Source organism: Aegilops tauschii, chromosome 7 (assembly GCF_002575655.3).
Source record: "Aegilops tauschii subsp. strangulata cultivar AL8/78 chromosome 7, Aet v6.0, whole genome shotgun sequence".
Classification (NCBI taxonomy): Eukaryota; Viridiplantae; Streptophyta; class Magnoliopsida; order Poales; family Poaceae; genus Aegilops; species Aegilops tauschii.
In genome coordinates, this window is record NC_053041.3 from 129,287,280 (window position 1) to 129,300,538 (window position 13,259).

General features: G+C 45.9%; 2 protein-coding genes across 2 annotated transcripts; one reads left to right on the forward strand and one right to left on the reverse strand.

Moving 5' to 3' along the window:
- The first annotated feature begins 1,335 nt into the window (after positions 1 to 1,335).
- LOC109754835 (uncharacterized) lies at positions 1,336 to 2,472 on the forward strand. The gene is made up of 3 exons (XM_020313728.3): positions 1,336 to 1,608; positions 1,760 to 1,933; positions 2,051 to 2,472. Exons 1-3 carry the CDS (start codon positions 1,582 to 1,584, stop codon positions 2,273 to 2,275), a joined length of 426 nt encoding a protein of 141 aa, XP_020169317.1. The 5' UTR covers positions 1,336 to 1,581; the 3' UTR covers positions 2,276 to 2,472.
- A 374-nt stretch (positions 2,473 to 2,846) lies between these two features.
- On the reverse strand, positions 2,847 to 11,436 carry LOC109754840 (putative transcription elongation factor SPT5 homolog 1). The gene is made up of 22 exons (XM_020313732.4): positions 10,969 to 11,436; positions 8,296 to 8,534; positions 8,067 to 8,210; positions 7,841 to 8,002; positions 7,696 to 7,779; positions 7,056 to 7,126; positions 6,627 to 6,984; positions 6,394 to 6,549; positions 6,183 to 6,280; positions 6,059 to 6,107; positions 5,837 to 5,989; positions 5,600 to 5,743; positions 5,414 to 5,513; positions 5,095 to 5,265; positions 4,975 to 5,023; positions 4,787 to 4,878; positions 4,307 to 4,376; positions 4,033 to 4,087; positions 3,803 to 3,914; positions 3,557 to 3,700; positions 3,345 to 3,442; positions 2,847 to 3,246 (listed from the first exon to the last, which is right to left on the reverse strand). The coding sequence occupies exons 1-22, from the start codon at positions 11,333 to 11,335 to the stop codon at positions 3,004 to 3,006; spliced, it is 3,159 nt and encodes a 1,052-aa protein (XP_020169321.1). The 5' UTR covers positions 11,336 to 11,436; the 3' UTR covers positions 2,847 to 3,003.
- Between the last annotated feature and the right edge of the window lie 1,823 nt (positions 11,437 to 13,259).

The window sequence follows — 13,259 nt, forward strand, 5'->3', positions numbered from 1 at the left end:
GACTGATGACCAACCACTCCAAGCCCAAACAACACAAATGATAACTGAATTCGCTTTAGGTCCCTTTTGGAAGTTGGAAATGAAGTGGTCCATGTACGATCAAGCCCTGTCCTGAGCCGGTGCTTGAACCGGCTGAGGCTGCCACTTCTTCGATTGTAATTTTCATAATGGTACCCATCCAAGGTCAAAGAGTAAGTTTGATTCCTGCCGGGTGCACGGTTGCTGGTCCAGTACTGCTGCAACCAACTCGGCATAAATAAAAATCGTAGCTAGTGTTGTTATTAGATCTGCAGCCGGGTCACCTGCAAAAAAAGAGATCTACAGCCGGGCGCTCTGAACCCGCCTCAAATGTCCGGATGGACGGCCCGATCACTGACCGTCACAAAAAAATGACTCGGACGGCTCCTCAAACGCCCGGCTTGACTGACACCCTTCATATCCAGCCCAAATCTGAGGCAGATATGGAGCGCGTCTGCCATGTCGGACTGGCGATTGGGTCTCGCAGAAAAACACTCTGAAACCCGGCGGTCCGAAACTTGTCTCCTCCGCCAGACCGACGGCCCGGCTATTTAAGCCGACTGCCGGCACCAAAACCCTACCCGTATGCCAAATTCCCCCCTCTCGTCCGCCGCCGTCACTTTCCACTCGCAGTCCACCAACACTAGTAGCCATGCCCCCACGCCGCCGGGTACGGAGCTGCCCATATCTAACGCCGGAGCGCCGGCTGCAGCTCCTTGAGCAGATTCGGTCAAGGCGCGAAGCCCGGATCATCGCGGGGCTACCTCCGAACGCGGTGGATCCGAAGGAGGACCTGGAGGAGAAGGAGGATGAGGTTCAGGAGGAGTAGGAGTCGGAGGATGATGTGGGGGACGCTAGGGACGCGGAGTAGCAGGGATCCTCGATTCCCACCGGTCGGGGTTGGATGCGGAGGCCAGACGCCATCGTCGGTGGGAGGTGGAGGCGGAGCACGCCGCGAAAGTTGACGAGATACTCGCATATATGGATGAGGAGAAGGAGTCGGAGCCCTCCTACGTGCCCGTCCACCCGGTGCCCGGCATCGACGCCGTGAACATCTCTGACGACGAATCATAGCTAAGGTGTCGTAATACATAGCTTTTATTTTACATGGTTTATATGGATCTAAGAAATGAAATATGAAAGACCCGGATGAAAAAGGGTAAATTTGAGACCTGACTGTTTGTGCACGCGTGATGGGCGTAAGTTGCCGACCGCCCCGGGCCACCGGGGACTCGATCTCATCAGAAGGCTCCACCGCGCGCCTTTCCGCCCCCCAAATCCGATCTACCTCGGTAAACCCGCAAGCCAACTAGGCACACGGCACAGCCAGCCCGCACAAAAAGTAGCCGTTGCCTTTTCCCCCAAATCTCTCGACCCATAAGCAAGCACCCTTATTACGCGCTCCCGGTTTCAAACCACCACGGAAAAGGAAACGAACCACCCCCGAAAAGGCCCGCCCCCCGTTCCAAATCCACCGCCGCAGAGGAAGGAAGGATCCGGAAAAGATCTTTCGGGGCGCGGAGACAGAGGAGGGAGCGCGTGCGGGGAGAGAGCAAAAGGGGAATGGTCGAGATCGCCGCGGGCTTCATGGTACTTGGAACTCGAGATCTCCTCCCCCATCTCCGCCTCTTTCCATCTCTCCCGCCTCCTCCGCGCGATTGGGTTTCCTTCCTTGGTTTTCCGCTTCTCTTCGCCCGATTTCCGTTGATTTCTGACTCTGCGCGGTGCGCCGGGCGTGTAGGATAAGGTCGAGGAGCAGGCGGTGGCCGCGGCGGCGGCGGAGGATGACGACGAGGATGTCGCCGGGAGCGTCAACGGCGACGAGGTGGAGATGGAGCCCGTGGAGCCCATGCCGGAGCCCCCCGACGACGCCGGGCCCGTCTGCTGGCCCATGCCGGACTTCTGCCCTCTCACGGTGAGCGCCCGGCTTGCTTGCGTTCGTTGCGGTTGGATTGAACTTGTAAAGTCGGAAACGGAATTGATGTCCTGCCTCTCTCTCTCTCTCTCTGTCGGTGATGTTTGGTGGTATCAGCTCGACGGGGCGGTGAAGGAGTCCTTCCTTGAGACCCTTCGGAAGGAGAAGGACGCGGAGGAGCTGCTCGGGGAGGCCGAGCCGGGGCCGACGCCCAGCCCGGACTCGCGGCCGTCGAGCAGCAAGCGCCAGCGCGCCGTCGCCGGGTCGCCGTCGTCCAGGAGCCCGTGCCCGTACAGCAATCTGCTCCAGGTGTTCCAGCAGTGCAAGCAAGACGTTGCCTGAGGCCGGGAGGAGCGCAACCACAGTACAGGCCGTGATGTCTCGGCTGCAGTTTTCCTTTCCTTGCGTACGTACAATAATAGTATATCGATCTGTTCTTTACGACTTTGCTCTGGTGTAAGCCCCAGGAGATAGCAGTTTTTGTTCTTGTGTACAAATGGGATACGAACCTCACAAATACAGAACGCTATTATCATCGAGTCTGATTTTGGGATGCTACTTTGGCAATCTATACATCTCTTCTTACTCATTTGGAACTTAAAAAGCTAATAGAAGAGAATGATCTATTTTTATTTTTTGAAACGGAGGGAAAAAAATTGCCTCATCGATTGATTGATTAAGCAGAAAAGAATTGCCTAATTAATTAACAAAAAACATGACGCACAAATAGTCCATACACAGACTACTCACAAAGCATAAAACCCCATGACCGCACCGTCAACCCGACACTCTGAATGCACCACAACCATGAACCCACCACACCTCTACATCACAAAGGAAACCCCCATCAAGAAGAGTGAAGACATCGGACACCCCCAAATCCATAGAAGAGAATAATGGAGATAACTATGGCTGCAGACAAACATTTCCCTCATGGGTTTTTTCTTTTCTATTGATGTCAAAATCTGGGATACAACTAAATGAAACAAAAATCATGTTTTATTGAGAAAGCAACGACACTTGTTACAACAAAGGCTATATGAGGGACAGGTTACAAATATACATCCAACTCAAGCCGCCAGTTTGGCCAAAATCACCATATCTAAGATCTTGACCTCATAGGTGTCGTCGAGCTTCACAATGCCATCAGAACCGTCTATTCCTATAAGTTTTCCAACAAATCCGCGGAAGGTACCATTCATGATCTTGATCCTGTCACTCTTCTTTGGTCTGATGACCTCGAGCTCAGACGGAAGGACCGTCACAATGTCTCCATTGCCTGACGACCCAAGTGCCACACGGCAAGTTCCATCCTGCAAGTTCAAACGTTCAGGGTAATCAGAACAGCTTAGGACACAAAACAATTCACATGGACATCTTGGAAGCCAACGATGCTCTCCACGACACATACCCCAAGCACTTCCCTGACCACACCAGGTCCTTCATCACCTGCCGCCAAGACATTAACTAACACATCTGGCAATGCCCAGTTAACTTCACCCTCGCCACCTGCAAGGATTTGGGCATATAATTAGATGAGTTATCAGGGGTGCTTTGCCTATTTTGGTGATTCTGATGGCACTTTACTAAAACAATTCTACAAATAATGCTGAGAACACACACCTATTACAGGAGACATTATATCCATTCCAGCATTGCCTGGAGTCATCGGTTGACCACCAGGTGTACCAGGAAGGTACGCAGCAGAATTTGGTGTCATTGGCTGACCAACAGGTGTGGAAGGCACATATGGGCTTGGAGCATTCGCTAAGAGAACAGAAACAATCAGAACAAAATAAATACGTCTTTCACAGTAATGGCATATCATGTTAAGTAACACAAAGTAGATACTTGCACAAATTTCATTACCATAATTGCCCTCTCTAGGAGTTGGGACGTCATTATAACTAACTCCTGGAGTATTTGCCCACCCTGATCCAGGTGTTGGGGCTTCATATGGCCGAGCTGGTGGTGTTCCTGGCTGAAAATTAACAAGAATAAAAATGTGGGATCAGATATAGAAGGTAATAGGAACAAATAAATAAGTCACCAAGTATCAGGATTTCCATCTTTCCAGTTAGTACTAAAGTTGTACTAACCTGGTAAGCTGGACTGCTTCCCCAAGTATCAGGATTTCCATCTTCCCAATTATCTCTGGCAAATTACGAACAAAGTCATGAACATCAAAACATTAACACAAACACAATAATACACCCTAGTGACAAGAGATCTTCATGGATCAGAAATATACTACCTCTGTACCAAAATATAAGACGTTTTTGCAGTTCAATTGTTTTTGCAGTTCAAATTGAACTGCAAAAACGTCTTATATTTTGGTACGGAGGGAGTATATCTATATAAAGGTTGCACAACCTTGGAGGACTCATAGGAGCCCAGGCCCTACTACGCATCGGGGTTCGCATTCCATCATGTATCGGTGTTGCTGTAGAAAATGAAGGATATTGTTAATACATAAGCATAGAAAATAAATGACAAGTACGACTATGAATGAATAGTGCAAATACTGATGCGTTGGTTTTATACTCAACCAGCATTTGTTGAAAGGGCGCAAATAATGTTTAACTTTCTAATGACCTTATCAGAAGCCTACTTAGGTTGAAACGTTTGATTGCATAGTTAAGACTAGAATGTGACTGAGCACTACTGAGGTTATAGAGGATCAAAATAAACAAAAAAAGGTAACAATCAGATAGTGTCCTTTCAACAACAGTTCATATCAACACTGTAAGTTGAAATGAAACAGCTGGGAACGTGAGCATGATGGATCATGGTGATAATATAATTTACATGCGATGGTTGAATGGTTGAAACATGGGCAGTAGGCAATCATACCTCCAGGGTCCCGCATTGGAGTCTGAAAAGGATGTAGTGGCGTCCTAGACGGGTGCATTGGTGTTTCACTACCCAACGAGAATCGGGGTTCACTGGTGATAATAAGTCCTGTTAGTAATCGAACAAATGCCCAAAATGCAACGGAGAGAGAGAGAGGGAGAGAGAGAGAGAGAGAGAGAGAGAATTACCGGAATGGTGTTGCAACAGTAGGTGTGTCGGCGATATCATCCCTCTTAACTGTATTTTGGTACCATATTAGCAACAAGCACATGAGAAATCAAAGAATGCCATAAAATAAGATTACTCGCCTGTGACAATCTTCATTAACGAATCAAGCTCCACACGCACAAGCACCCCAGTCACCTCTTTAACGCGGCCACGGTACCCTTTGTAAGGACCAGATTTAATTTTGATACACTTGCCAACCAAGGCGTCATGTCCTCTTCCACCACGACCACCTCCTCCAAATCTTCCACCATCTGCATTGAATGACAAGGCCATATTACTACATCAGCTTCAGTTAACAAAGCTACCGTGTTTGCCCAATTAACGGAGCTGCCTGAGAATCAACACTGAAGCAGAACACATATTTTTCACATTCACAAAATGAGGCAAGAAGTTTCATACAGTTCATTTGTGGTCCTCTTGGGGGCAGCCTTCCTGGAGACTGCAAAATGCTTGCCGGGGATCTCAAAGCACCCATCCTAGCATCTGCAGCATCCATACCCTGCATGCACAAAACAAATGGCAAGTTAATCCACGAAAACATAATCAGATTTTTTTTACCAAGAGTACTAATACTCCAGTACAAACATTTCCACGACGGCCACCAGTCGATCCACCGACAAGAATGCACGATTGTGCTTTTGCACAAATGAAGCCTGCATGTTCAAGGTGGTGCCTATCATATATGAACAATATCCCCTTATGTATGTGTTCCACAGGTCCTTGTGTTCCCTAGTTCAAGAGGGGAAAAATGAATGTAACTGTATTGGGATTACATAATAAAGTGCTGCTCAAATATAATAATAAATGTGAAAGGATACACACCTTACATGCTCCCTCAACAACTCTGACAACATCCTTGGTTGCGACCATATTATTAAACTTATCTTTCGCTGATGTACGCCGATCAATCTTGCTTTTTATTTCTCTTAATTTTACAAGCACCACTTCAGGTCTATCTGGCACTCCTTTCAGAACCTAAACATAAGTGTGGTAAATATTTTGTGGACTTCAACATCCATTAAAGATCCTGAGAAACACACTTGCCTGGAATGCTTCAGTTTCCACTCTTATAATAACCCCAAATGACAAGTTGCTGAAAATATTGGAAATTAAGGTAAGCACTTGCACAAATGAGCTAAGCTTATGGTACACTGGAAAGACAACTTACTCTAAAAGAACAAGATCATGTAGTTCATAATCACCGATTCTTGTAATTCCTGTGGTGATTTCAGAGCTCTCCACAACATGGTCGGCAAACACACGTATCTGTGATCATCATGAAAAGATGAAAACACAGTTAAGAAATAAATTATTTAGTACAGATTAGACTGAGTCGTCTCCAAACATAATAACTATTAAATTGGACAAAAATTGCTCACGTGTTCTTTGGTTGTGTCTGATAAAATGATTAAGACATGCCCATCAACTTTAACAACCATGCCGGTGGTACCCTCTTGGACACCCGATACCACTTTCACATGATCTCCAGGTTTGAAATATTTGCAAAGCTCTTTCTCGTTGAAGGCTAATGTTTTCTGCAGTTACAAAGAGATGCATAATTCACCAGATCAAACAGCTAATGTTAATGATAGCTACAAGTGCAAACAATTACCGGAAGATCGGATATTTTTGGCCTGATGTGGACAGTTGTGTCCTCTACTTTCTCAACCCAACCCTCTAAGTTTTTTAGATCACCTTTAACAACAATAACAGCATCACCCTTCATAAAGTGTCCCTTTTTCCTATTAGAAAACAGAGTATTCAAGCTAGACATATCCCCATTCATGTCATCACCGGGTTTCTTGAACTTCTCCAATTCATCGAATGATGGCTGAATGCCCTGTGTGTGGATTGATTTTATTGAGACCGGTTTATACAGGAAACCATCTTTGAACATCAAGCCATCAACCATCTCAAAGTATTCCCCGGAGTCTTTATCCCGCCTCCGCTCCACGCGTATGTGCATTTCCCTATTTGTGGGAAAGTTAGCAAACAATGACAAAAACATAAAATAATTGATGACAGAGGAGGAGGAGAACACCTGGCTTCATCAATATTAAAGAATCTTGGTGGTGGGACAAAGGTTTTCTTCTTTGCAACCACCCTCCCTTCCTGAAATTATAAATTACCCATCAAATTCACACCATCCAAAACAAGGAATCTCGTAGTCATAACAATCAGAGCAATCCGTAGTAAGTATTCCCTCCATTCCAAAATAAGTGTCGTGGTTTTAGTTCAAATTTGAACTAAAACCACGACACTTATTTTGGAACAGAGGGAGTAATAACTCAGGACTCAGCGACAGATGTTTCGCCTTCAGAAAAAAGCACAAGAGGGGACAAAAGAAAATAACATGAAAAGGATAACTTAAATACTACTCCCTCCGTTCCTAAATATAAGTCTTTTTAGAGATTTCTATAAAGATTACATACGGATGTATATAGACATATTTTAAAGTGTAGATTCACTCATTTTGCTCCGTATGTAGTCCGCATTGGAATCTTTAAAAAAGACTTATATTTAGGAATGAAGGGAGTACTTATGATATACACCTCTGTACCTTAATATAAGACATTTTTCCAGTTCATCTTATATTAAGTTAGAGGTAGTATCATCTTGTATCATAGATCAACCTATCGTTACGCCAAATTAGATTTAGAAAAAAGAGATATGTGACTTACCAGTTTACTAGCCAAAACTTGTAAATCTATTCTAGGGATGAGCTTCACAGTTACCCTTTGGCGTACATTGTCAACATCAACAACCTGCAAAAAGACCATCTTAGTTTCTAGAGAAACATATCTAAGAGAAGTGATGTGATCGTACCTTAGCAAGGTCACCTTTATATACTCCCAGCTTCATTCGGACCCAAGTATCCCTTGCAAGATCAACATTCTTACTCTCAACATAGAGGACATCTGCCATTTCTTTTATTGGCACTAACGTTATTTTTGCTGAAGCATAGATATTTCGTAGACCTTTGCAAGCCTGCATATAAATAATTAGTAGGGTTGTGTTACCAAAAGAAATATAATGCCACGCATATGCATACCTCCTTGACATGGGCCTCTTTTTCCGCTTCGACATAAATATAATTTTTTAGATGATCTAACGCAACAACAGACTTTATCTGGAGATCTGTCCTATCAATGAACTTTTGCATTAGACAGATTGCTGTCTCCCTCTCATGCCCAATCTGAAATCATAACATGACATTAGTAGAGTACAGACAGTGCTAAGAAAGGATGGCGGGTAGTTCAATTAAGCTACAGCGTCCCTACCGCACATTTCACCATCCAAAGCTTTGGATCTTTCACAGATGGCAAGAGAGCTTGCTGTTCAACGTCTGCAGCTTCCTCTCCATACTCAATATGAGTAGATCTTGCATATCTCTCCCGTACTTGTCGTTCAATCTCATCAATATCCTCTTCTTCGTCCCTCATAGGGATAGAGTGACGTGATCTGGAGCCCCTGCCGGCGTCGTCATCAGGAATGTCGGCTCCAGCATCATTGATAAAGTCTGAACAATGGCCAATGAACAGAGATCGGTGCATTAGAATTTAGAAACCTATCTAGCCTTGCTTCTGTAACTCAGTATGATAACTGTTCTGAAACTAGTTGGGCATCCGTCCAGTACACATCTGAATAGTGTTAAATTCCTTGGTAACACTAATAGAACACTTACTATGCTACTAAAAGCTGAATTTGCTGTAATAGCCATCACAATATCTCAACACACTAACCTCTCATTTATTTCCGTAAATAACCATCTAATTCGTCAATTAGTTCAATACAGATCCTCTGATCCTCAAGCAGCAGTAAAGGCAGGTCAATCAATTTTATATTCTAGTACAGTCGTTTCTATTACACAAATGCAACGCCGCTAGTGGCAGATACATGGCAGATGTACTGAAATAGATCAGAAAACTGCTACAAAAATACCAGATGGTTTCGCTAATGTTCAACCATTGCTTTCCTTAACCTACTAGAACTAGGGGAACCATAATCATATTGACAAAGCATGATTCTTCATGGATTCTGATAATCAATTGGAACAAGAGAGCTATGACTCAGGTCTGTCATGAATTAGTGGGACCATCAGTGCCAAAAGATATGTTGCTCGGGACCTGATGTGTCATTTACAGATACTAGCACTGGTTACCAGCATGAAGCATGTTGCCATGTAATACAAAATGCAGGAGATAGATTGAAAAGGCTCCATTAGAAATAGTTTTTAGTTGGCTCCTCCCATTCAAATGGCAATTCTAGGGTTTTGAGTGAACCATGCATTGTATTTGGTAGCACGTGAAAATTTTGACGGGTACAATGAGGACAAGTGAAAAATAGATTATATCAAGTGATTCTTCAGAAATTATCTACCTATATCCATACCAATATAAGAAGTACTACTTAGGGTTTGACGCAGACCATCTTAGTCATCCAATTCAGTCTGACAACTCAATAATAAAATTGACCATCTAAAAAATTGTGTTTACACATTGAATCCCTTGATGACACCATACTGAATATCCTTTACAGCCCCTCTTTCAAATTGTGGAGAATTGCACAATCTATTTATCATTTTAGCCAGACACTATGATTGGTTACCATACTTACAGATCCACGTGATGTATTCCATAAATGCTGTGGTCACCAATGTTCAGGATAAAAGCAGGGGAGTCTGAAATCTGACGGATTTTTTTTTACTCCTAGGAGACATAATTTATATTGGACAAACCTTGCATCACACAATTACACCAGTCAGATATACAGGACATAATGTCGTGCTATTTTCCTTGCTCATAACAATGAATCTTTTAAGCCGTGCTGCAGTTTACGGATCAATAATTAACTGGTTTTCACCATGGTAGCAAAAGATATGTCAAGCTTGCTGCACCAGATCAAGTTGTATTCACAGCTATTTTGTCCAGCATTCGGAAGACTGTATGAATTTAGATAACTACCCAAGACAAGAAAAGGAAGTAGTCTTGTTCAGTTAGGTCATACGCATGGTCTGCTTGACACAAGACTGGAAGTACTTACTACTAGTGGTTAATACTACATAATCTTCGATTAGTTCTGTTCCCTGTAGGATGTGATAACATAGATTTATTCAGAAACAGCTTGTCTATGGCTCTATAGGGAGCACAATTTCGGCATAATTTTAATGAAAAAAAAGGAAACAAAGATCTATAAACATTAAGTGTGCTTTCAAACAGGAAAGTTCACATGCCTGAAAAAACTCTCGACTTGACTCGAGTCCAAGCTCAGGATCAAAGATTACCATATAGTATAGCATCAATAAGGGGGTTAATGTCATCCTATTAGTATTCAAATTATTTTAGTAGAAGATAGGCATCAAAAATCTTCACCACCTCTCAATGAACATAAACACAGCAACAGATCAGAACTGAAGCAACCAAACCAGCTTAAGCTTGAATGAGCATGTACTACCCAAGTAATGACCGGGACATACAAAGTTCTACTCCCTCCGTCCAGAATTACTTGTGGCGGAAATGGATCTATCTAGACGTATTTTAGTTCTAGATACATCCATTTTTATCCATTTCCGCGACAAGTAATTGTGGACGGATGGAGTACTAAATAACCACAAGTCTCAATGTGCAACCATTGCCCGTGACAACTAAACAATAACAAGCTCCGGTTTGTGACCAAAAAAGCCATAGAATGGCATCAAAATCGCTGACACCTAGCTCTTAGGCAAAATTCAGTACTACTATGTCCTAATATTTCCACCAACATCGCTTACCGCAAATCATGCATGCAAAATAATAGCACCCAAAGAACAAAACAGGATAAAAATCACTTACACCTCAAATCTAGTTCTGCAAATCAAGCCAAGCAGGTTCAGATCTCGCCAAAAAGGCCGCGGAAGTACGCAAGGCATGGCATCGTAACCGCAATCGGATAGCGCAAAAGAAAAAAAAACTCACCATCCTCGCCTTCGCCTTCGTCCTCCTCCTCCTCGTCCTCGTCGACCTGCGCCTCCTCGTCGAAGAACCCGCGCACGCCGCCGCCGCCCTTCTTCCTCGGGCGGCTCCCGCCGTCGTCCTCCTCGTCCTCGTCCTCGTCCTCGATGGCCGAGTCGTCGATGAAGTTGTCCTGGCGCGATCTCTTCCGCACGCCGCCGCCGCCGGCGGGGGCGCGGGAGCGGGAGGCCGCCTTGCCCCGGCCCCTCGCCTCCTCCTCGTAGTCGTCCCCCTCGTCCTCCTCCTCGTCGTCGAGGTCGTAGGCCTCCTCCTCGTCCTCCTCCTCCTCCTCGACCTCGTCGTCGTCGTCGTCGCGGCCGCGGCGAGCCATGGGTGGATTTGGCGGCTAGGTTTTCGGGCCCTCGCGTAGGGGCGTCGAGGGGAAAGGGGAAACTCCTCTCCTCAGACAAGTCGTGCCCGTGCGCGCAGGCGAAGGCGAGGTGTAGCCTGGGCTAGCCCAAGTGAGGGGCTGCGGGCTGCGTCGCGTCGCGCTCTGGACCGTTGGATCGTGTCGGGAGCTCTACGATTCGGGAACTCGATGGGCTGGCTCCACTGGCCCACTGGTTGGACCGTAACTGGATACCGTCGTGTGTATATCCTTTTCCGTCAGTCCGGGTATGACGACGTCACCTGCTTTTTTCACTGAAAAATACAGCGTCATCTGCTGGATACAGTCAAGTCAAAGGTGTTGCGCCTTGCCGATCTGCTCTTTCGTGCTAGAACAACGGGTATGCCGTATGCGGCAGGGGGCTAAATTTCGTGTTTTGACCCTTTTCTGATATCTATTCGAGATTTGACCCTAGTCTGATAAAATTTCGAGATCTGACCCTTTTGCTACCGGCAAGGTCCATGGCGGTAGGGTCTAACAGCCTACCGCCAAGGTCTCTGGTGGTAGGGTTGCATGCCCTACCGCAAATTTCTCCTAAGTGTTGAACACAGTGCGTGCTCGTGCCTACCGCCAAGCACCTTGGCGGTAGGGTTGTACAGGCTACCGCCAGTATGTTTGGCGTTAGGATGTTTCCTACCGCCAAGGTCCCTGGCGGTAGGCTGTTACACCCTACCACCATGGACCCTGGTGGTAGCAAAAGGGTCAGATCTCGAAAAAAATTCAAACTAGGGTTAGATCTCGAATAGGTTTCAGAAAAGGGTCAAAACACGAAATTTTGCCGCGGCAGGGAACAAACACTTCTTTGAGCATCTGATCCTGATGCTACTTTTGCTCAATCCTATGGCCTGACTTCCAGTTGTTTCTTTCTTTTTTTAGGGGTTTCAATTGTTGGGATGTTCAATTTAAGTGGGCTTTTGGGAGTGGTGAAATAGTTACTTGAGGGGGGTGGGGGGGTCAGGGCTCTTCAACGACATGCATCAAAAATAAAAAAGACAGATCAAATGTCCAAAGAGAGCGGATAAGAGACCATCATCCAATCTTGGTACACCAAGGATGCGTTTCGTTACCTGAATTAGGTCCATCCAGACCCGTGGGGTGCAGTTTTGGCCAGTTTGGTAGACTGAGTTTCATCAAAATCTTGGCTCGCGCGAACACTACTAGGAAATACCTTATACTAGATATATGCTTACCAGTAGCGAGGGTATATAGGTCGCACTGCTGCTAATTAGTAGTAGCGTGGGGTATCGACCCCACTAAGTTGATAGTAGTAGCGAGGGGTATAAACCCCACGCTGCTACTAAGTGGCCTTCATCGTGACCCCGGGACAGGCCATAGTAGTAGCGAGGGGTGTAACGAGGGGTATAAACCCCTTGCTACTACTAAGTGATCTTTGTCATGCCCCCCGTGACAGGCCATAATAGTAGTGTGGGGTATAAGCCCAACGCTACTACTATCGACCCACCAACACATGTGTACACATAGCGCGCGGAGGCCCAAACCCACACTCTCTCGATTCCCCTTCTCCCTCCCACCCGCGATGCCCTTCCTCACCCACTGCCACTGCTGGCCTCGCACCTCGGCGTCTCGCCCAAATTCGGCGACCTCCTCTCCCACTGCAGCCCCCTCCCCCTCCTTCCTCCTCCTTCTCTGGTGCTGGAAGGAGAGGGAGATCCAGCAGAGCGCCGTCCATGGCGATGGCCAGATCTGCCACGCAACCACTTGCATTTCCTCGTTGGGATAGGGCCTCGTGAGGACAAGAGGTCCCAGGAAAAGTAGTAGCAGGTCACCGGGTGTCGTCTAGGGTTTCGGGCATCGGCTCCAACTCCAGCGGCCACCCGTCAGTTGCTCCTCCTACTCCTCTCTGTAT

Coding starts and splice junctions, on each gene's coding strand:
- LOC109754840 (XM_020313732.4), bottom strand. CDS start 11,335: ATGGCTCGCCGCGGCCGCGACGACGACGACGACGAGGTCGAGGAGGAG. Junction 7,780..7,840: donor ATAAAGGTGACCTTGCTAAG/GTACGATCACAT, acceptor GTCTTTTTGCAG/GTTGTTGATGTTGACAATGT. Junction 5,024..5,094: donor GTTAATGAAGATTGTCACAG/GCGAGTAATCTT, acceptor ACCAAAATACAG/TTAAGAGGGATGATATCGCC.
- LOC109754835 (XM_020313728.3), top strand. CDS start 1,582: ATGGTCGAGATCGCCGCGGGCTTCATG. Junction 1,609..1,759: donor AGATCGCCGCGGGCTTCATG/GTACTTGGAACT, acceptor CCGGGCGTGTAG/GATAAGGTCGAGGAGCAGGC. Junction 1,934..2,050: donor CGGACTTCTGCCCTCTCACG/GTGAGCGCCCGG, acceptor TGGTGGTATCAG/CTCGACGGGGCGGTGAAGGA.